General features: G+C 41.5%; 3 protein-coding genes across 6 annotated transcripts in view; 2 read left to right on the top strand and 1 right to left on the bottom strand.

Moving 5' to 3' along the window:
• The first annotated feature begins 1,713 nt into the window (after positions 1-1,713).
• LOC118403881 (cytochrome P450 2U1-like) lies at positions 1,714-7,521 on the top strand. Its single transcript, XM_035802732.1, has 7 exons — positions 1,714-1,996; positions 2,717-2,930; positions 3,385-3,929; positions 4,116-4,214; positions 4,528-4,722; positions 5,966-6,092; positions 6,590-7,521. Exons 1-7 carry the CDS (start codon positions 1,823-1,825, stop codon positions 6,769-6,771), a joined length of 1,536 nt encoding a protein of 511 aa, XP_035658625.1. The 5' UTR covers positions 1,714-1,822; the 3' UTR covers positions 6,772-7,521.
• Positions 7,522-10,299: 2,778 nt separating this feature from the next.
• Positions 10,300-21,428, top strand: LOC118403880 (cytochrome P450 2U1-like). The gene is made up of 7 exons (XM_035802731.1): positions 10,300-10,592; positions 11,658-11,871; positions 13,385-13,938; positions 14,088-14,186; positions 14,522-14,716; positions 19,580-19,706; positions 20,420-21,428. The coding sequence occupies exons 1-7, from the start codon at positions 10,419-10,421 to the stop codon at positions 20,599-20,601; spliced, it is 1,545 nt and encodes a 514-aa protein (XP_035658624.1). The 5' UTR covers positions 10,300-10,418; the 3' UTR covers positions 20,602-21,428.
• Positions 20,791-23,763, bottom strand: part of LOC118403882 (catechol O-methyltransferase-like) — a 19,014-nt gene continuing 16,041 nt past the window's right edge. For all 4 annotated transcript variants that reach the window (XM_035802734.1, XM_035802735.1, XM_035802737.1 and 1 more), the window contains 2 exons: positions 22,591-22,881; positions 20,791-21,898 (listed from right to left, as the gene is read on the bottom strand). In XM_035802734.1, coding sequence (XP_035658627.1) covers positions 21,578-21,898; positions 22,591-22,881 — 612 coding nt within the window. In that variant the 3' untranslated portion in view covers positions 20,791-21,577. The remainder of the gene's footprint in view (positions 21,899-22,590; positions 22,882-23,763) is intronic.

Raw genomic sequence — 23,763 nt, 5'->3', positions numbered from 1 at the left:
CGATTTACTCTAAGAAAGCCGATGTGATACGCCTTTCGAACTTGTGCGATACAGAAGTTATGGCCCGGAACACCCGTATCGAACGTTTTCGCGTCACAGGTAACGTAAGGTTACCAGTTTACGGTCGATTTGTTAACAACGCAGTTTTACGGAAATCGCGCAGGCAGAAATGAAAAAACTCTCATTTTGGAAGATATCTTAGTCGGTCTGCCTCAACTTCTGTGTGGTATAATATTTCTTCTCAGTTGGATTTATCGCCGTGCGAGCTGCTTCAATAAACAAGCCTGCAGCCAAAAATTCTTTCAGGGTGACCAATTTACGGTCAGTTGGGTGTTTCTCCCTGTGGTTATTTGTCTAAAGGTGATGTAATTGATCATTTCCCATAAAAAGTTCCCCAAGTAGTTCACTGAGATAACACGGTGGATGATTGTTTACATCGACGCCATGCCGTGCACTTTGCATCGCCGCTAAACGTACCGGTCGGTCATCTTTGCCCCAACAGAACGCCACTCCTAGCACCATACTGTTCCACAACTTGCCCAATGGTACTCATGACGTCGACGACGCATTTATATGTTTTTTATCAAGAGTATAGATAGTTATTGGCCTTGAAACGCGTTCAGTATACGTTGGCTTCCTCGTGCCGTGCCCTCCCCACATGAATTTGGCTAAAACAGCGCCCCTTAGCGATTTTGCCCTGCCCTCCAATGCACAAGCTATGAACTGCATAGTCACGTGGTACAACATGGCGTTCGAAAACTACCGGCTCGGCGACGACAGTCATTTGTTTTCGTGTTAGTTTTTAAGACTTCTTTTGGATAACATACATAAAATCACCATGAATTCTTGAGATAAGAACTGCAGGTTTGGTTTCAGACGATTTTGCAATTGATATAGAGTTTGTAGGATTTAGAATGAGGGGACGAAGTTAGCGGTTGAGAATTACGATCAAAGCGGGCCATCTGTAACAGTGTTCTACGATCATAAATCGTCAATTTAAATTGTTAGCAGGCTTTTCAACTGTTTAGTCGGCTGCTTTGCTTGATGCAAACATATATCATAAATAAGATACATGCACATAGATCCTATAGACGTACTTCTTGCCTACTGAAGAGAATTTTATTTTTCACAATTCACCTTGAAGTCTGCACCGCCCATTGAAGTGACCGTAAACTGGTCCTGCACGTAAACTGGTAACCTTACGTTACATGTATGACATAAATGTTATAGAATGATTAAAAACCAAATTTTGAATAACATATATGTTGATTTTTAATAGTATCTGGAATTTATTGAACCGACCGGTAAAAACAGATGATTTTATACGATTAAGATTTAACCTCTCTATTTCAAGGCGATGTTTGCTTTTGCAATTGCAATGATAGCTGTAGTTGTCTTCGTGACCGTAGGGTCATTCACCCTGGATGACGCAAGGGTTCAGCGTCCGCAATGGCAAAGCAGTATTTTGGGCCTTTACAATAGGGACGTACCAAAGATTGAAACTGGAGAGGGACTTGTTATGTTTTAGAGTTAGCTGGTTATTCTATCATCAATCGTGCTACATTTCTATGCATGTACCACATTTAAAACGCATTTAATTCCCATTTTCATGGAAAACAAACTATGACTTTGTGTTGAAATTTAAATACTTCATTTGGGAATTGTCTGATCACCTCTGTCTGGTACTTTGGTACGTTCCAAATGTATTTATTGTAGCAGCCCAGCCACTAGAGAGCAAAGATCAACTGTTTTGTGAACTGTAACGTTTCTGCAGCGTTTTCTGTGACGATTTCTGTAACGATACGCTTATTTGAATACAAAGATGAGTATTTTGCTGGAAGTCGTGACGACTGCTCGTCATTTTGCCGACCTCCCGACGTTTCTGGCGGCTACATGTGTGTGTCTGCTGACATATCTGTATCTCCAGCGGCCCAGAAACCTCCCGCCCGGACCCAGGGGCTGGCCGCTTCTCGGGAACATCCCAACGTTAGCCAAGGTGAGTTCAAGAAAATATTCTCTATCAGCACCACTAGCATAGGGAAAGATATGAGCCAATTCTATGGGTAAAACAAAATCGGAGATACATTAGAAGCCGTTTGATTGCACACCATATTTGCCAACGTTTATTTAGGTTAGACATTCAGGTAAACAAAATTCAGGGTGAATGAACCCACGGTCACGAAGACAAACTACGGCTGGCATTGGAAAAGCAAACATTCAATGTATTTGCCAAGTTATTTCGTGCAATTATCCGTAAGGTGCAACAAAGCGAAGAAATCCAGCTGGACCACAACACCACGGAATCTGATGTTTCCTTGCAATTAAAAGAAGTGCATGTTATTCTTATTTTTCTTTTAATAGCGGTACCGATATAAGTTGTCTTAACTTGAGTGGGCCGCTACTCGTCTGTTATTTTGCCTTTATGTGTTTGTTCAATAAAAAAAAATTAAAAGAAGTGTGCGGTGATCTGTTGTGCAATTGATTAGCTTCTACTGAATAGACACATTTTGGCAACACCCAAGGCGCGGAGCCGATAGTACAAGATGTGATATAGTTGAAAACATTCATGGGATTTCTTCATGTATTGACATGGGAATCGATCTTAGGTTACAAATCTGTGTAACGGTCAAAGAGTCAATCTGTGTATGAGCTTACAGATGTTCAAAATACAAGTTACATTGTACAGACGATGTCCCTCATTTTATTCCCCTCCCAGTCCGCCTTTCTTCCCGCCACTTTCACGGAACTGTCCAAACAGTATGGTGACGTCATGACCATCTGGATTGGCGGCACAATTGCCATCGTCCTCTCTGGGTACGAGACTATCCGGACTGCCCTGGTCAAGAGAGCTGAAGATTTGTCCAGTCGCAAAATACCGGCATCCGTGGCAGATCTACGTGGAGATGGAACGACAAAAAGTTCAGTTAAAGGTAACTTAGCGTCTCTTATGGTACCCTTTTTATGCCTATTTAATCCTTTTCTTCTGTTCAGCATGGCCAATGTTTTGGTCCCAATTTTTGTCAATTTTGTGACAACCCAACGTAAAATCTTTGCCATATTAACACTTCTTCATTGCTGAAAACACTTTTCCGTATGACGTCACATTCTGCCGTAGTTAGTCAGTTGTCCTGAATATTTTTAAAGGTTGTGCCTCAGCATTTTTCTATTAGAAATCAAAATCAAATTAACAACAATGTCACAAAATTTCTCTTCAAGCAGAGGTGGATGGGTAGGGAAAATCGTGACCTTTTCCTTTCATCCGTTTTTTTTGGCGAAACCACAGTGGGAAGGCCAATCGAAAAAAAAAAGATGAAAGGAAAAGGTCACGATTTTTCCCACCAACCTCTGATTAGAGAGTATCACAAAAGCACTGTTTATTTCCAGGTATCCTGTATGCTGCCTACGGACCACAATGGAAACACCAGCGTAAATTCGCCCTGATGACTCTCCGGGACTTCGGCTTCGGCAAGCGGAGTTTGGAGGGCAAAGTCAACGAAGAAGCCAACGCGCTAGTTCAAGAAGTTCTCTCACAAAACGGACAACCATTCGATCCTAAAATTATAATACAAAACGCTGTCAGTAACGTCATTTGTTCGATTGCCTTTGGGGAAAGATTTGAATACGGCGATCCAGATTTCCTACGACTTATTCAACTGTTGAACGCCACAGTCGAAGAAAATGCCTCTCTCGTTGACAAGATTGGTACGATAATTCCCGTGTTTCGATACCTCAAAGGAAATTCAAGTCAAGAAAGAATGGTAAAAATGTTTCAGGGTCTCCAAGAGTTCTGCCGTGAACAGATAGAGAAGCACAGGCTGACCTTTGACCCAAACGACATCCGGGACTTTATAGACGCCTTTCTGCTGGAGCAGCAGCGGGCTCCGGAGGAAAAAGCTCGGGAGCACTTCACCGACAAGGAGCTGCAAGAGGTGCGTTAGGATGGATGAATGAATGAATGAAGGAAGGAAGGAAGGAATAAATGGGTAGAAGAATCAATAGATGAATTAATAGACGAAGAAAAGATAGGATGAATGAATGAATGAGTCAATATAGATGAAGGGATAAATTAAACATTTGCAGAAGAAACTGACTTCAAGTATTATGTTTTACCCCAGGTGCTGATAGACTTGTTCTTGGGCGGTACTGAGACCACCGCCACCACCACTCGCTGGGGCCTGTTGTACATGATGCTCAACCCAGACATCCAGGAAAAGGCAAGTTCCCGGCAACTTTTAGTAACGTTAGATAGTAAATAACGCATTGAACGCAATTGATTCAGTAGTCGAACTCAATTTTCAAATGTAAGGGAAGTAGTAGGGTGGCAAAAGAAAACCATGACTCTTTCATTTGGTAATTCTAAGAAAGAAAATATTGATGCTTCTTAGATATGCAGAAAAACTTGCGGGCAATAACTTGTTTAAAACCTTCTTCACCGAGCAGTTTCACCCATCAACATGGCGGAAGCTAGATTACGTCATACTCACGTGATTTCAAGCACCCAATAACAGCAAGCATGTGCCTACACAGGTTCATCAGGAGATAGACTCGGTGTTAGGGCAGAGCGCGCCGTCCTACGCACAACGGAACCAGCTACCCTACACAACAGCGACCCTAGCGGAAGTGCAGCGAATGAAACCCGTCGCGCCACTCAGCGTTCCCCACGCAGCGTCCAGGGACACCGCATTGAATGGCTACAACATCCCTCAGGATGCCATGATTTTTGTAAGTAAAATTATGGTTTTGATTCTTTCTTCTGATCCGTCCAACAACACAATCTGAATTAGTCTTTTCTTTATCCATATCTATCTGCAGCTGTATCTACCTACCTATATCTATATACGCTATTCTGTTTGCTAGCCTTCCTACAATATTTCCTGTCTCCCTGAAGTTCTCTGTTGATTTATCTATTCTTTTATCCATATGCATTTCCATACGTCTTTCCATGTCTGATTGATTTAATGACAAGCCATGAAGCCAGTGATGGGGAGTAAGCCATTTATCTCATTCTTTTAGCTGTAGCTCAAAAAAGTATTTGTCATGAAAAGCGTTTAACTCATAACTACAAAACATATGATTGTGATAAGTAAAAACTTTGTCTCATTTTTTTCATCAACAAGGATTCTCTTCTGATTCAGGATTCTTCTCAGGATTCTTTTTATTAGAGAACTATTGTGACAACACTCTGGTTTTATCACATTAATTCTTCTAGGAGAGATTCTTCTACTTGACAATTAATGTGACAGCACCCCCTTTATCACATTAATTCTCCGAAGTGAGATTCAGGCAACCCCTTTATCACATTAATTCTCCAAAAAGAGATCAGGATTCTTCTTTTGGAGAAAGTTATAGCACCCCCTTTATCACATTTATTCTCCAAAGAGAAATTCTGGATTCTCTTTTGGAATTGGAGAATCAATGTGATAGCACCCTCTTTATCACATTTATTCTGCAAAGAGATATCAGGATTTTTCTTTTGGAGAATTAATGTAATAGCACCCCCTTTATCACATAATTTTTTCAAAGAGAGAGTCAGAATTTTCTTTTGGAGAATTAATATGATAATACCCCCTTTATCACATTGATTCTCAAAAGAGAGATTCAGGATTCTCTTCTAATATGAAAGCACCCCCTTTATCACATTTATTCTCAAAAGAGAGATTAAGGATTCTTTTGGAGAATTAATGTGATAGCACCCCTTTATTACATTAATAATCCAAAGAGATATTCAGGATTTTCTTTTGGAGAAGTAAGGTGATAGCACCCATTTTATCTGACACTTTACAGCCGATTTGTAACTAGGTGTGAAATCTTTGGCGGCAAGAGAGCCTCCTACTATCACCGCGACCCAACCTCTGCTTTGACGAGGGGTGCATGTTTATATTTCGTCTCTCAAACATTCATTCAACCATGCAACTACTTAAAGTTGTAGTCATCATTTAATCATTCTTCCATGCATGTGTTCCAGGTCAACCTGTGGTCCGTGCACATGGACCCTCAGCTGTTCCCGGATCCGAACACCTTCCGACCCGAACGTTTCCTGGATCAGGACGGAAACTTCGTCAAACACGAGGCGGTCATCCCGTTTGGTATCGGTGAGTCAGTGTGGGAACCTTTTATCTATCTACCTTTACGCGGAGCAAATACAATATCCTATGAATGCATACGGGTATATAGTCTAAGTAACCACGTACGCATTGCTTTCCACCTGTTTATATACATTGAGAAACAGGTATACAGCCTCTTTATTATTGGCTTGCCTGTTTTCGGTTCATTATTCGCGTTTTGTTTCTCATTGGTAGCAAACTTTAGCAGTTTAGGATATAGGAGAATTCTTTTACACAACCAGCAGTTACTTACGTTACTTGCGTTTTAATGCCTCTCAGACACATTCGTCAGAGCTTCTAACTGCAGTTCTGCTTCTTATCGCTAAATAACTGTGTAGCACTTTAACTCCAACATACTAGTATTATTGATGCATCGTCCCCTTTTGGTATAGATCCGGTCAGCAGGTTAGGGAGACTGTCCTTTTGACTGTTTGACTACAATGCATGCATGTTTACAGTACTTGTTAACTTTTTTTTTACTCCAGGCCCCCGGGTATGTCTCGGTGAACAGCTGGCCAAGATGGAGGTCTTCATGCTGTTCGTCTCCCTGATGCAGCGTTTCACGTTCCACCTGCCAGAGGGCGCACCTGAGCCGTCCATGTTGGGAAAGTTGGCCAGTGCTATCAATGTGCCTTGCCCATTTGAGTTGTGTGCAGTTGCACGCTGATAGCTTCAACAGTAATGTTCATGAAATGCGGGAAGGACAAAAATGACCTTTTTTGCAAGTTCAAGATCATATCCGAGGGCTTATTGAAGACAAAGTAAAGTAGTGGTATACATATTAATTGTACACTTAACAGAGAAGGAAAATGGGAACTATAGATAAATCAAAAGAGAAATAACATCTAATCTAAATCTATTTCTACATAAGCTATTTAATGGGTTTGAATTCTTTTCCGTATGCAGTGGGAGATGAATTGTCCAACTTTTGCATATATAAATGGGTTGGGCGACTTAAGTAAGAATATTGTTTTTTGTTGGTCGGTCAGATGAGAAAAGCTTGGGAGAGATTTGTAGATTTTAAGGAAAAGTTTGTTTCTTTCGGAATTGTAATGTGAACATTGACATATAAAATAATAAGCGTGTGGGTGTGCAAAGAATCTGTTTTAAAGATAATAATTTTCAAGTGATAGGATAAAAACAAATAGAAACACAAGTAGAACTGACATTTCATCATCTTTAATGCTCTATTTCTTCTTCTGTAACGAGTTATGTATGCACCAATACCCAGTAAAATGTATTGCGTAAAGTGTCTGGCAGATATCTTCAATGCTGTTGTAAAATGATTTAAAAAGTACTTATTATTGACCTATCTCAATCCAAATGTGTCATTTATTATTTGAGCAGACGCATACGTATGAAGTCTTGGAACTATACTTTCACCTGAAAAATTGCAGTGAAATTACAAATATATGTGTGACATTGAATGTATATGTCACAGGGGAGATTGGAATCCAGGGGGATTCGGAATCCTCCTAGGGGAGATTGGAATTCCAATTTCCCCTACGGCAGATTGGAATTCCAATCTCTCCTATGGGAATCTGGAATTCCAATCTCCCCTAGGAGAGATTGGAATTCTTATGGAGACCATTATGAGTTGAGTGACTAAATGTTCTCAATCATTTTTTCCAGTTAGCTATGTTGCATTTTTTTGGCATCCTTCCTATTGGCCTTGTTTTTTTCTGCCAGCTTCTTTGTGTGAAATTGACTAGATAGAAATGTAACTTGTCAAATGATTCAGTCTATTTTCCAAAACAATTTCATCTAATCTGAATTTCTGGTAAAATCAAAGATTGTCCTTGTAGAATTACGAATTCTCCTCTATTACTAAATGTTTGAAAATGTAATGTTTAATGAGCTATAGTATAGGATAAGATGATACTGTACACTATAGAGAAGTATTCTTAACCTTAAATTGTTTGAAAAATTATAAGTGTTAGATATGAAGCGTAAGATATGATGATTTAATCTTAGAAATAATTATAAATCCATTGTTGCATTGTTTTAAACTACGAAGCCACTCCAGGTAGATTCAAAGATTGTCCTGGTAGAATTCCAATCTCTCCTAGGAGAATTCTGGATTCCCCTAGGAGAGAATGGAATTCCAATCTCCCCCAGGGGAAATTGGAATTCTAATCTCCCCTAGGAAGATTCCGAATCCCCCTAGATTCCAATCTTCCCTGTGACATATACATTGCACTCCTTTGTTAAACAGTGTCAGCTCACATTTTAGATAAGAAGCTGGTTGATATCACACTATATATAGCTACACCCCTACAAGGGTAATATCTTGATAAGAAATTCAAGTACATGTACATGCATAGATCCATTTGCTGCACAAGTCAGATTAGATGTTTTCTGAACAATAATACATTTATCATAATGTAAAAAGCATTGTGAAAGACGAACCCTGTCTCTGATTATCTTTTCAATACAAATATTACGATAAGTATTTATACTTATTATATTTGGCCCGAAGGCCGGAGGGTGATCCGACCCGCGGGAGGGCTGGGACCGAGGGTGATGCGGAATACACCGTGTTGTATTTTATTTATGTCAACCCACCTAAGAAAATCCCTGTTTTGATGCGAAATGCGCTAGAATTTGAACAAATTTGGTGCCCTCGAACAAAAAGTGTTGCAACAGTAATGTTCCAACGTCTGAATCAGGTATTCGAACATTCGATAGCGCCCCACTCGGCCCGCTCGAAACAGTTCGATTTATTCGAATGGAGCCTGTGTGATACGCCTTTCGAACCGGTCTAATACGGAAGTTATGGCCCGGTCCGGAACACCCGTATCGAACGTTTTCGCGTCACAGGTATGACATAAACTAATGTATTCATTGGGCTGAATTGTACAGCACTTTATGCCTTCGGCCGTCGGGCGATCCGGGCGACCCGAGGTCGGGCTGATACCTCGGGTGATACATCTGTGAACAAGATAACTCAAGAACAGCTGGATGGATTGGTTTCATACTTGGTGTGTTGGTGGGGCGTAATAAAAGCTGAAAATTATTAAATTTTGGACCCCTAGCGGCTTTCCTTGGTACTGAAGCGCAACTACCGGGTGTGTTTTCTAATCTTCTGAACAAGCTATGGTCACGAATTTTGAGTATTAGATAGCTCTTGTTTATATAATGAAATCAGCATGCATGAGGCCTTATGTTTTCATGCAGGTGACCGAGAGGCCAATTTAAGTAGGCAAAGTCCCTGAAATAGAGGTCAATGACCTCACGGTCAGTTTGGCATACATCTACAGCCACTAATTACAGCTTTCCTACACAACAGCTTCAGTAGCTCAGAAGGAATACAATTACATGTATTGAATTTGTGAACTAGTAAATAATAGAGTAGAGTAAGATCAGGTCTGTATAGAACGTATCTGTTGTTTGACAACTGAAATCGAATTGCAAGAACGATTTTCATGAGGTCGCCGATAAAGCTTCGTATGGTAACGTTATGTACAAATGAACACCAACATGAAAGTTATGCAAGGTTGATACACCATAAAAATACCATAAAAATAAGAGAAACAGGTACTAGTATAACATACAAATATAAGAAATATTCAGGTGTCATAGATAGAGAGGGACAGAAACTGACATATTAGTACGCTCCAAATTTTCAATCTAAAAGCTATAGTTTTGCTCATGTGTAGGTTAACTGTGTGTTCGTCAGTACTAATGTGATAGCAGAATAACATCGATCACAAGGAGATGTTATAGAATGCTATATCGCCTACCATTGATTAAAAAACACATTTTGAATATGTTGATTTTTGACAATATCTGGAATTTACTAAACCGACCGGTAAAAACAGATGATTTTACATGGTTAAGATTTAACCTCTCTATTTCATTGTGTTGTTTGCTTTTTCAATGACAGCTGTAGTTGTCTTAGTGACCGTGCGGTCATTCACCTTAGATGACGCAAGGGTTCAGCGTCCGCATGGTCAGAGCAGTATTTTTGGCCTTCATTGAAAAGTGAGAGGGACTGGTTCTTTAAATGTTTTTTTAGAGTTGGCTGGTCATTCTATCATCAATCGTGCTACAATTCTATGCATGTACTACATTGACAAAAGCATTCAAAACTTATTTTTATAGAAAAAAACTATGACTTTGCGTTAAGATTTGAATACAATATTTGGGAATTATCAGGTCACCCCTATCAAGCTGCTTTGGTACGTCCCAATTGTATTTATTGGGGGTATCCCAGTCAGTACAGGGCAGAGACCAACAGTTTTGTGAACTGTAACGTTTCTGCAGCGTTTCCTGTGACGATTTCTGTAACGATACGCAGTTTAGAGTACGAAGATGAGTATTTTGCTGGAAGTCGTGACGACTGCTCGTCATTATGGCGACCTGCCGACGTTTCTGGCGGCTGCATGTGTGTGTCTGCTGACATATCTGTATCTCCAGCGGCCCAGAAACCTCCCGCCCGGACCCAGGGGCTGGCCGCTTCTCGGGAACATCCCCATGTTAGCCAAGGTGAGTTTAGGAAAATATTCTCTGTCAGGCCCACTAGCATACGGAAAGATATTAGTATTACAATTCTATGGGGTGAAAAATTGACCAGAGATAGACGACCGCTCCTACGTAATTGCAAGGCTTGCCAAACAAGAGTTCGGAGACTTCATAACTCCATGAAATACTGTAAATGCAGAAATGTTCGCGGTGGATTAATGTTCGCGGTTTTCGCGGCGACCACTTCAACGCGAATTTAAAACCACCGCGAACATTTTTCTACTATAGTATTAGACTGCAGTCTATGGTGTTACCGCGAAATTAAAACCACAGCGAAAAGTCCCTTTTCCCGCTACCACGAAATTAAATCCCCGCGAACTTAAATGCATTTACAGTATTCTGATTATGCAAATACTTTCACATCTGTATGATTTATGCTTGCTTATGTACACCTTTAACTAATTTGAACAGGTCACAATATTGACAGCCCAATCATTTACTACATATACTAAGAAGAATTAGGACACTTTCACATCAATTATGCAAATTAGGGACTTATTGACATAATTAGAATCTTCCACCCACCACAAACTATTTATTTGAGGCCTATACTGAAAAACACTGTAAATATAGATTTTCCTCATTAAGTATCCAAATTAAGTACAAATTTGTACATCTCTGCCGCACGTACCGGCAATTATCATGGAAATTGTAATTCTGGCGTCTCCTTTGGCACGGTAGTAACAACCACCACAGTTGTGTCGTTCAGTGCCAGGCTGCAGCTGGGGGATTTCCCGCCTTAGACCTGCCGCAATGGTTCAAAGTCCTTAAGGTGAAGTTGGACACGGCTCAGTACGATTGAATAGACAGATTTTGGCAACACCCAAGAAGCGGAGCCAATAGTACAAGATCGTGATCGAGTAGAAAACATGCGTGGAATTTCTTCATGTATGCACATGGGAATCGATCTTGGGTTACAAATTAGTTTAACATTCAAGGAGTCAATCTGTGTATGAGCTTACAGATGTTCAAAATACAAGTTGCATTGTACTTCCTAAAATTGTTCCTCATTTGTCTTTCCTCTCCCAGACTGCCTTTCTTCCCGCCACTTTCACGGAACTGTCCAAACAGTATGGTGACGTCATGAGCATCAGGTTGGGCGGGAATCTTGCCATCGTCCTCTCTGGGTACGAGACTATCCGGACTACCCTGGTCAAGAGAGCTGAGGATTTCTCCAGTCGCAGAGTACCACCAGTAGTGGCAGATATACGTGGGGATGAAACAACAAAACGTACAGCTAAAGGTAAGTTAACGTCTCTTATGGTACCTTTTTGGCGACGCCTCAGGGGGGGGGGGCGTTGGTATAGTACTGCGATAGAGTTGCCAGGAATTCTAACTATTCCACGCACGCATTCCCTAGGGAATTCGTTTTTGGCAGCACCTTGTGGGACCTGCATTTGCATATAAAATTGTGGAACTGTTCTTGGGACATAGCATAGGCCGTAGTTTTTATACACTATTGCAGCTTTTTAATGACATTTCAAATTATGCATACTCGATCCCTTTCTTTTGTTCAGCATGGCCGATGTTCTGATCCAAATTCTTGTAAATATTGTGACAACACCAACGTTACAATCTTCGCCATACTGACACTGCTTCATTGCTGAAAACACCTTTTCCGTATGACTTGTCACGTTCTGCCGTAGCCATAGCTATATATAGCCTGGATACCGCACCCCAGCCCGATCTCAAAAATATCTGTCATGCAGGGGTCTGGTCGGATGACTGTAGAAAGGCTCTCGAAGGCCCTTGGTCAGAGGGAGGAGAACATAGGATTTGATGACCACTCACACCCCAGGTAGCCAACTACAACACACCACAGTTGGTGAGCAGGCTATCACAGTAGCGAATCAGGGACTAGATATGGCTCGAGGGTGTATTGAGCTATTTTTCAAAATAACAACAGAACTTTGTTCAAAACTGTAAGCTTTTTACCCCTGTTTGTCATGTTTGATAAACTAAGACCTCAATGAGGTAACAGCCTCTAACTCAGCAGGACATGAGGTGTCTTATCTATAGTAACTGCTACATTTCATCTGTTAGTGGTCACTGTTATAGATTAAAAAAATACAGTTGGGGGTCTGTAACCAATCATAGCAGGGGTGTAATTGCCTCCTGCTGATCCTGTTTCTGTTCTATTGGTGGGGAATTTTGCCCACTATTAGGCCCAATCTACACACAGTTTTTACCGATGTCTGTGGAGATGTCGGGAGGGATATAGAACGTAGGGTGCCGGACACCCATGGCGCTTGCAGTCATAAACATAAAGCGCGATTTTCCAAAAGGCGTTATATATGCTAATGAGCCTTCCCGAAGTCGGGACGCATCTACACGCGCGCGAAATTGTCGGGGACCCCTGCTAAGCTATCGGTAAGGTCTCGTACGAATGGTCCGGACCTTTCGGGAGAAATTTTCCCGATATCTTGACGGCGATATTGCAGTTCCATCTAGACGCTGAAAAAAAGCTGTCGGCGAGAGGTTGTTGGCTCGCCGATATCGGGAAAAACCGTGTCTAGATCGTGCTAGGGCCTATGTCATCCGGCCAGACCCCTGCACGATAGATATTTTTGAGATCGGGCTGAGGTGTATATAGATTGTGCCTCACCATTTTGTATTTAAAATCAAAAACAAGTTTACAGCAATGTCACAAAACTTCTCTACAAGCAGAGGTTGGTGGGAAAAATCGCTACCTTTTCCTTTCATCCGTCTTTTTTATCGGGGGGAAGGAGTATCACAAAAGCACTATTTATTTCCAGGTGTCCTGTTTGCTGCCTACGGACCACAATGGAAACACCAGCGTAAATTCGCCCTGATGACTCTCCGGGACTTCGGCGTCGGCAAGCGGAGTTTGGAGGGCAAAGTCACCGAAGAAACCGACGCGCTTGTCCAGGAAATTTTGTCACAAAACGGACAGCCGTTCGATCTTAAAATCATGATGCAAAACGCTGTCAGTAACATCATTTGTTCAATTGCCTTCGGGGGCCGATTCGAGTACGGCGACCCTGATTTCCTACGACTGATTGAACTGTTGAACGCCACAATCGAAGAAAAGCCCTCTGTCACAGACAGGCTTGGAGCGATACACCCAGTGTTTCGGTACCTCGGAACTTTCGGGAAAGATTCAAGGCAAGGAAGATTATTAAAAATGTTTCAGGCTCTCCAAGAGTTCTGCCGTGAACAGATGGAGAAGCACAGGCTGACCTTTGACCCAAACGACATCCGGGACTTTATAGACGCCTTTCTCCTGGAGAAGCAGCGGGCTCCGGAGGAAAAAGCTCGGGAGCACTTCACCGACAAGGAGCTGCAAGAGGTGCGGTGAGATGAATCAATGAATGAATGAATGAATGCGTAGATGAATTTATTGATAGACGAAGAAAGGATTGGATGAATGAATGAGCCAATAGAGAATGGATGAATGAGTTATCTGTAGAAGAAACTGACTGATATGTTTTCCCCCAGGTGCTGATAGACTTGTTCCTGGCCGGTACTGAGACCACCGCCACCACTACCCGCTGGGCCCTGCTGTACATGATGCTCAACCCAGACATCCAGGAAAAGGCAAGTTCCGGCAACCTTTAGTAACGTTAGATAGTGATAGAGGTGTAGGGTGTAGGATAGTAACTAACGCATTTTCGGCTTAAACTCAGTAGTCGAACTCAATTTTGAAATGTAAGGGCAGTAGCAGGATGGCAAAAGGAAACCTTGACTATTTTATTTGGTAATTCTAAGAAAGGAGATATTGATACTTCATAGATATGCAGAATAAAAGTGTGGACAATAACGTGTTCAAACATTACTCACCGAACAGTTTCACCCATCAACATGGCGGAAGTTAGATTACGTCATACTCACGTGACGCCAAACATCCAATAACAGCAAGCATGTGCCCACAGGTTCATCAGGAGATAGACTCGGTGTTGGGGCAGAGCGCGCCGTCCTACGCACAACGGAACCAACTGCCCTACACAGCAGCGACCCTAGCGGAAGTGCAGCGAATGAAACCCGTCGCACCACTCAGTATTCCCCACGCAGCATCCCGGGACACCACCCTGAATGGTTACAACATCCCCCAGGATGCCATGATTTTTGTAAGAAAATTTGGGTTTTATTCTTTCCTCTATCCATAGACTGATCCATCTATCTCAATCTGTATTCGTCTTTTATCTATTCATATCTATCTACGTCTATAGCTACTTACCAATATCTATATACCCTTTTCTGTTTGCCCGCCTCCGTCCAATCTTTCTTGTCTCCCTGAAGTTTTTTGTTGTCTTTTTGTATTCTTTTATCCATATGCATTTGCATACGTCTATCCATGTCCAATAGGGGCTGCACGAGCAACCTCCATGGAGGAGCTCCACAGAGCTGACCTCCATGGAGGTTGCTCGTGCAGCCCTCCAGCTCCACCGAGCGAGCTCTATGCACTATGAATACAAACACTTGGTTCTCGTCACCTTCATGGAATTTTTAGTACTACATGGAGGAGGTTCTCTCGTAGAGGACAAACAGCCGGACTGAACTAGCAGCTGTACGCAAAACATGGTACACGGGCTATCAATGTATACATTTGGTTCACGTCACCCAAAACAAATTGGTCTTAGCGCTCTGTACGGTAACAGAGGGTTGTTTGAGCAACGCTCTACGGGTTATGAATGTAAACACTTGGTTCACGTCACCATCAACAAATCGGTGTTCAGGGCTCTGTACGGAGATACTGTAAACAACAAACACATGGAGCCGATAGCTGTTTGAGCAGCTCCACGTGCTATATGAATGTAAACACTTGGTTCACGCCACCATCAACAAATCGGTGTTTAGGTCTCCATACAGAGATAGTGTAAACAACAAACACACAGAGCCGATAGCTGTTTGAGCAGCTCCACGGGCTATATGAATGTAAACAATTGGTTCACGTCACCATCAACAAATCGGTGTTTAGGTCTCCATACAGAGATATTGTAAACAACAAACACACGGAGCGGATAGCTGTTTGAGCAGCTCCACGGGCTATATGAATGTAAACACTTGGTTCACGTCACCATCAACAAATCGGTGTTTAGGGCTCCATACAGAGATATTGTAAACAACAAACACACAGAGCCGATAGCTGTTTGAGCAGCTCCACGGGCTATATGAATGTAAACACTTGGTTCACGTCACCATCAACGAATCGGTGTTTAGGGCTCCATACAGAGATATTGTAAACAACAAACACACGGAGCCGATAGCTGACCAAGCAGCTCCACGGGCTATATGAATGTAAACACTTGGTTCACGTCACCATCAACAAATCGGTGTTTAGGGCTCCATACAGAGATATTGTAAACAACAAACACACAGAGCCGATAGCTGTTTGAGCAGCTCCACGGGCTATATGAATGTAAACACTTGGTTCACGTCACCATCAACAAATCGGTGTTCAGGGCTCCATACAGAGGTATTGTAAACAACAAACACACAGAGCCGGTAGCTGTTTGAGCAGCTCCACGGGCTATATGAATGTAAACACTTGGTTCACGTTTTTTGGTTCACGTCACCCAAAACAAATCGGTCAGAGGTCTGTCCAAGCAGCGCTCTACGGGCTTTGATTGTAAACATTCGGTTCACGTCACCCAAAACAAATCGGTCAGAGGTCTGTCCAAGCAGCGCTGCACGGGATTATTTTTGTTCTTCAAGTCGATGTTGAATGTACAGGCATGTACAGCTTGGTAGAGTCTTCGATATTGTAACCTTCTCATATATATATGCCGGTAAGACCAGCGGGGAAAAGTCAGACCTTCAAGAAAAAAGTCACACTTTACTCTACCAACGTCTCCTTGAAAAGTTACTGGCCAGTCAGCCAGCTGCTTCCGGCGAGTGTTCTGGCATGGTAAGGGCGCGCTTTGGGGCGATGTCGGATTAGCAAGGAGGTGCGAACTTTCAGCTTTCCTTGCGAGAGGGACAAACATTTCACCGCTCGCTTCATTCAATGAATGGGTTATTTTGAGTTCGTCTTGGACAACAAGAACTTTCTTTGAGATTAAGATCACGGAATTCATACGATCTCTAATAATAGTAAATATATCTTGTGCATTTCGCAACTCATTTGAGTTTAAATCCGTGTGTTTTTTTTATAATGAATCGTATGAAATACATATATATAGATTCATACATATTCCATAAAACTCTTATGAAAGCCGTTATATTCTTATAAAAACAGGCACCCTGGTTTGGAAATCTCCTCATAACAGGTAGCAATATATCGTTTATGAAACCAAATGTTTCTTTTGTTTTGGTAGTGGACCAACAGATTTCCACAAACTTGTTACAGGGCTGAAGTAAACCAATAACAGCTATTAGCACGGAGGTGCGAAGCTTCCGCATTCTTTACAATGGCAAACAAACAACGCACATCTATTTTCAAAGAAGAGGTTGGGTCCCCATGTGAAGTGAGCGAGCCGGTAAATTCCGACTACTTTTCCAAACTCACTATTCTGTAACCCAAAATCAGCATGAAGAAAAAACATATTCAGTTTCTTGGGTCATTTAAAGGTACATGAGATACTGAGTATTGTTTGTCCGCATGGTTTATATTCATAGTGCGTAGAGGTGCTGGCTCAGATCTCCGCTCTGTGTATGTTTGTTTCATAGAACGATTTGTTTTGGGTGACGTGAACCAAATGTTTACATTCATAGCCCGTAGAGCGCTGCTTGGACAGACCTCTGACCGTATCTCTGTATGGAGCCCTAACACCGATTTGTTGATGACGTGAACCAAGAGTTTACATTCATAGCCCGTAGAGCTGCTCGGTCAGCTATCGGCTCTCTGTATGTTTGTTGTTTACAGTATTCCTGTATAGAGCCCTAACACCGATTTGTTTTGGGTGACGTGAACCAAGTGTTTACATTCATATAGCCCGTGGAGCTGCTCGGTCAGCTATCGGCTCCGTGTGTTTGTTGTTTACACTATCTCTGTATGGAGCCCTAAACACCGATTTGTTGATGACGTGAACCAAGTATTTACATTCATATAGCCCGTGGAGCTGCTCAAACAGCTATCGGCTCCGTGTGTTTGTTGTTTACAGTATCTCTGTATGGAGCCCTAAACACCGATTTGTTGATGGTGACGTGAACCAAGTGTTTACATTCATAGCCCGTGGAGCTGCTTGGTCAGTTATCGGCTCTGTGTGTTTGTTGTTTACACTATCTCTGTATGGAGCCCTAAACACCGATTTATTGATGGTGACGTGAACTAAGTGTTTACATTCATATAGCCCGTGGAGCTGCTTGGTCAGCTATCGGCTCCGTGTGTTTGTTGTTTACAGTATCTCTGTATGGACTTCTAAACACCGATTTGTTGATGGTGACGTAGACCAAGTGTTTACATTCATATAGCCCGTGGAGCTGCTCAAACAGCTATCGGCTCTGTGTGTTTGTTGTTTACAATACCTCTGTATGGAGCCCTAAACACCGATTTGTTGATGGTGACGTGAACCAAGTGTTTACATTCATATAGCCCTTGGAGCTGCTTGGTCAGTTATCGGCTCCGTGTGTTTGTTGTTTACACTATCTCTGTATGGAGCCCTAAACACCGATTTGTTGATGGTGACGTGAACCAAGTGTTTACATTCATAACCCGTAGAGCGTTGCTCAAACAACCCTCTGTTACCGTACAGAGCGCTAAGACCAATTTGTTTTGGGTGACGTGAACCAAATGTATACATTAATAGCCCGTGTACCATGTTTTGCGTACAGCTGCTAGTTCATTCCGGCTGTTTGTCCTCTACGAGAGAACCTCCTCTATGTAGTACTAAAAATTCCATGAAGGTGACGAGAACCAAGTGTTTGTATTCATAGCGCATAGAGCTCGCTCGGTGGAGCTGGAGGGCTGCACGAGCAACCTCCATGGAGGTCAGCTCTGTGGAGCTCCTCGTGCAACCCCTTCTCTCCATGTCTGATTGATTTAATGACAAGCCCTGAAGCCAGTGATCTAGAGTTAGCTATCTATCTCATTCTTTTAGGTCAAAAGGATTTCTCATTAAAAGCGTGATAACTGTAAAACATGTGATAGTGATAGGTAGAAACATTGTCTCATTTTTTCGCCAACAAGAATTCACTTCTGATTCAGGATTCTTCTCCGAATTCTTCTATTGGAAAACTAGAGTGATAGCACCCCCTTTATCACATTAGTTCTCCAAAGAGAGATTCAGGATTCTCTTTTCGAGAATTAATATGATAGCACCCTCTTTATCACATTGATTCTCCAAAGACAGATTCTTCTATTGTAGAATTAATGTGATAGCACCCCTTTGTCACATTCATTCTCCAAAGAGAGGTCCAGGATTCATATATTGTAGAATTAATGTGATAGTACCCATTTTTCACATTAATTCTTCAAAGCGAGATCCGGTATTCTTCTTGTGAAGAACTAATGTGATAGCACCCCTTTTATCAAATTTATTTTCCAAAGAGAGATCCAGGATTCTCTTAATGGAGAAACAATGCGATATCACCCCCTTTATCACATTAATTCTCCTATTAAAGAGAGTTTCAGGATTCTTCTATTGGAGAATTAATGTGATAGCGCCCCCCTTATCACATTAATTCTCCAAAGAGAGATACAGAATTCTCTTTTGGAGAATTAATGTGATAGCACCCCTTTATCGCATTAATTCTCCAAAGAAAGATTCAGGATTCTTCTATTGGAGAATGGATGTGATAGCACCCCCTTATCATATTAATTCTCCAAAGAGAGATCCAGGATTCTCTTTTGGAGAATCAATATGATATCGCCCCTTTATCTGACACATTACAGCCGATTTGTAACTAGGTGCAGCAGGAGAGCCACTATCAACCCAACCTCTTCTTGGACGAGGGATGCATGTTTATATTTTGTCTCTCAACCATTCATTCAATCAACTACTTATTTTTTGTAGTCATCGTTGAATTATTCTTCCATGCTCGTGTGCCAGATCAACCTGTGGTCCGTGCACATGGACCCTCAGCTGTTCCCGGAGACGAACACCTTCCGACCCGAACGTTTCCTGGATCAGGACGGAAACTTCGTCAAACACGAGGCGCTCGTCCCGTTTGGTATCGGTGAGTCAGTGTGGAAATCTTATATATTTTACACTGAGCAAATACAATAGTCATTGAATTGTATAGTAATAGCAACGTTCTCATTGCCTTCTACCTGAAAAGAAACAAACAGAAAGATACACTGAGAAACGTGTATACAACATCTTGCCTGTTTTCAGCTCATTATTTCCCGTTTTCTCATTGGTAGCAAACTTTAGCAGTTTAAGCCGGCAAGGAGCACCGGTGTAATTTTTCCGACTACTACGATATCTACGCAACTCAACCTCTGCTTGTAGAGTACTATTTTCATTGATGCAAGGAAAGAAGGGAAAGGAAAGTGATCTCAATCCAGTTTTAGCTCACTGAAGAGCTAATCTTCCACTGGTTGTGACAGAGAGGACAGACGCTATGTACAGTATTTACAGGTTCATTGTACGGGGAAATTCCCTTAGCTCTTTTCGACGAGCACAATGAACAGTGGACCACGGCTTAACATCCTGTACTAAGGACTGCAACCATTTCTGGTAGCGAACATGTCGGGTGAACGACACAGCCGGAATCTAACTCACGGCTTCTAGTTCCAGAGGCAGGGCCGCTAACCACTGGACTACGCACGCTAATCAAGGATGTAACCCTTCTGGTAATATTATGTCCGGTCAACAGATCGGGGAGGCTGTCCCTAGGATAAAGCAAGTACAATTCTGTTTACCATGCTTGTTAACATTTTTCTCCAGGCCACCGGGTATGTCTCGGTGAACAGCTGGCCAAGATGGAGCTCTTCATGCTGTTCGTCTCCCTGATGCAGCGTTTCACATTCAATCTGCCAGAGGGCGCACCTGAGCCGTCCATGTTGGGAAAGTTGGGCAGTGCCATCAATGTGCCTTTTCCATTTGAGTTGTGTGCAGTTGCACGCTGATAGCTTCAAAAGAAATGTGCATGAAATACAGGGAGGGCAAATAATGAGCTCTTTTCTATAGGGTGCAATATTTGAATGCCAGGTAGGAAACCTTAAGCGTGTGGGTGTGCAAAGAATATGTTTTCAAGATCATTACTTTCAAGTATAGAAAGAAATTCAAATTCAAAGAAGCAGAAACACAAATAGAACTGATATTTAATCATCTTTAATACTATATTGCTTCTTATGTAAGGAGTTATATATAACCAATGTTCAGTAAAATATATCGCAAGTGTCTTGTGATATCTGTAATGCTGCAATGAAAATGCTTTTAAAAGCATAAAAAGTACTTATTCATTACCTATTTCAATCCTTAAGTGTCATTTAGTATGTAGGCAGAGCTATGAAGTCTTGGAACTATACTTTCACATGGAAAATTGCAGTGGAAATACAAATATATGTGACAGCAAATCTGTACGTTATGCTCCTCTGTTAAACGAAGTCATCTCCACATTGTAAATATGAAACTAGTTGATATCATACTAAAGCTACAAGCCTACGAGGATAAATATTTTAAGTTCATTGCAAGTCCATGCATAGATTTATTAGCTGCACAACACTACATTACCATAATATATAAAGCATTGTAAATGACGAACCTTGTCTGTAATTGTTTTTAATACAAATATTACGATATGTATGTAGCCTTTTTTTGTATTACATTTCTGACATAGATCGCTTTAGTATGTAGTACTACAATGAAGTGCAATTCAGCCCTAGGAATACATTGGTGTACTTCTAAATGTTGCCAAATAATTCGTTTCATTGCGAAGAAAGAGATGCAAAATGAACCCCCCGAAAAAACAGCCTTCTCTTGGAGACTATCAGTTAATATCATGTAACAACTAACCAAGACTAAAACAACGAGCGAGGCTAAAATATGCCTTAACCACCTGTAATTGTCGTTTTTTACAATGCCGCCAGGTGGCGTTACTGCTTACTCATCACCAATATACACTGACTTTTCCACTCCATCCTTCATGTCATCCATATACTCAAAGTGAACAGAATAGAAAGTCGACTTGTAGTTCTTGGAGCCTCTTATGTACTCAAGATAACCGGGAGCTCCTGGAATAATGACGTTATCTGCAAAAACAACAGATCCCTTCTTCAACAACTTCTCTTCCTCGATGAGTTTGATGTCCCGGATGTAGAGGTACTTCCAGTGATCCAGGAAAACCAGGTCCAGCTTCGTGACGTCATACTTGGTCTTCAGCTCTCGGATGACGTCAGCGCTGTCAAGGTTGATGACCTCGATCTGTGTAAACATGATTTAGTAATCTTTAATTTTCAAGAAAGGAACTTTAACAGTCAAATGTACATGTACATCCGATTGCTGAATAACTTGCCTGTCTATTTCAAAGTTGGGAAAGACAATTATACGTAATTTCCTTGTTTTTGAAAAATAAATCAGCAATAAAGGAAAACAGCGAAATTGGGATCACTTTCTTGAGCGTGATGATTTAGTCTTGAAACAACAGACTGTAAAATTAGTTTGATGATTTTGCATATGCAAATAGATAGCATTTCCATTTTTGTATATGTTAATGATATTCCCTGGTTTATTGCGATATCTAGTCAGCTTATATAGCGACGTGGTTCATTTAGTATTGCAGTGAATAATTCCGTTCATAATACATATAAACATCAATGCTAGTAAAAGAGAAAATAGAAAAATGCCGAAACAAATTTGACAGTCTTATAGAATGTTATAGCAAAAGCTCGCCAAAGCTAAGTACAGTGCACATAGAATATTCTTGATTTGAATCATACTCTAAAAGTCCAAAACACTAATTTGTAATTTGCCCAATGGTAGTAGTCTGACTAAAATCGCGCCCTAGCAGCCGGACCTACAATTACTTTGGGGAGGGGGTCATTAACCCCAGCCAGCGAGAGATAGTGTAAACACAGGCTACTAATCATAGTATAAGCGTATAAAGTTAGTAATACCTTGTCCTGTAGACCAGCAAGCTTTACAACTTCCCTGGCCACTGCGGCATAATCCGGGTTGACTTCTATGGTGATGAGGCGGGCGGAGGGAGACAGATTTCGGGCAATGCGAACCGCCGAGTAGCCGCAGTACGTCCCCAGCTCCAGGCATGTGGTCGGCTGCAGCTCGCGCACTATTTCGTCCAGGATGTCGCCTTTCTCCTCCGCCGCGTTCATGGCCCATTCCTGGGTCCTGCAGAACTCGTCAAACGTTTCCAGAACGCTGTCAGGATCTCCTTGTCGGGCGTGCTCCTGATAATGTAAGGTCGAAAATATTGATGAAGCATATACTTGAATGTAACTTCATCTGTGACGGTAGTTAACATTAGTTTACGTTACAATCATAAACTCTATAACCGTACACAAAATAAAGCGCTTACCAACAAGCTTTTGATCAGTCCTTTGACCCTTTGCTGACGTCACATTTCCGGTCTGGATGTGTGACATAGGCTTAATGGATTATTTCGACTTGATAAGGACCAGAGGACGGATCGAAAGCTTGTTGGTAAGCGCTTTATTTTGTGTACGGATATAGAGTTTAATATCGTAACTTAATAGATGAAGCCGAGTTATTGACAATATTGCACGAAAAGTAAAGAGACTTTCGTATGGTCTAAAAATTCTACAAGGTAAACAATATAGGGTAATCTGCGTGAATATTCAATTCATGTATCTTGCTAGCTACAATCAGGTTGATTCCAACGCGTGTTTCCGTATATCTTTAATGAGATTAACAACAAAGCAATGTTTTTTGTATTCGCCTATTTTTTTTCATTTGGGGAGCTGAAAAATCGAAAGGGACATTCAAATTTGTTTATGGAATGCTATGAAGTCTCTTGAAATCTGCTGTACTTAAAGAAAGAGTGAATTACGTACGTTTATGAAGGTTAAACATCCAGGTAAGCAATATTCAAATACAACTCAATCTCTACAACTGGATAAAAACGGATATTTATTTCCTGACGTTTCGAGTGACATCCATCACTCTTCTTCAGCGTTGAAAGAATGAACTAGTCAGAACAATTCAATACCAGTACAGCTAACTAGAAAAACTGGTTTAACCACTAAATCGTTAGGATCGTATTCAAAAGGTTACACAAATGCAAATCAAATCAACTTGAATTGTTCTGACTA

The sequence above is a fragment of the Branchiostoma floridae genome, chromosome 16 (assembly GCF_000003815.2).
Source record: "Branchiostoma floridae strain S238N-H82 chromosome 16, Bfl_VNyyK, whole genome shotgun sequence".
Taxonomy (NCBI): domain Eukaryota; kingdom Metazoa; phylum Chordata; class Leptocardii; order Amphioxiformes; family Branchiostomatidae; genus Branchiostoma; species Branchiostoma floridae.
This window is presented reverse-complemented; position numbering and strand designations above follow the sequence as displayed.

What these genes read in the sequence shown, in the direction of transcription:
- LOC118403881 (XM_035802732.1), top strand. Translation starts at nt 1,823, where the DNA reads ATGAGTATTTTGCTGGAAGTCGTGACGACTGCTCGTCATTTTGCCGAC. An exon ending in ACATCCCAACGTTAGCCAAG is followed by an intron (nt 1,997 to 2,716) that starts GTGAGTTCAAGA and finishes TTCCCCTCCCAG; the next exon opens with TCCGCCTTTCTTCCCGCCAC. An exon ending in GACAAAAAGTTCAGTTAAAG is followed by an intron (nt 2,931 to 3,384) that starts GTAACTTAGCGT and finishes GTTTATTTCCAG; the next exon opens with GTATCCTGTATGCTGCCTAC.
- LOC118403880 (XM_035802731.1), top strand. Translation starts at nt 10,419, where the DNA reads ATGAGTATTTTGCTGGAAGTCGTGACGACTGCTCGTCATTATGGCGAC. An exon ending in CCGACAAGGAGCTGCAAGAG is followed by an intron (nt 13,939 to 14,087) that starts GTGCGGTGAGAT and finishes GTTTTCCCCCAG; the next exon opens with GTGCTGATAGACTTGTTCCT. An exon ending in GCTCGTCCCGTTTGGTATCG is followed by an intron (nt 19,707 to 20,419) that starts GTGAGTCAGTGT and finishes ATTTTTCTCCAG; the next exon opens with GCCACCGGGTATGTCTCGGT.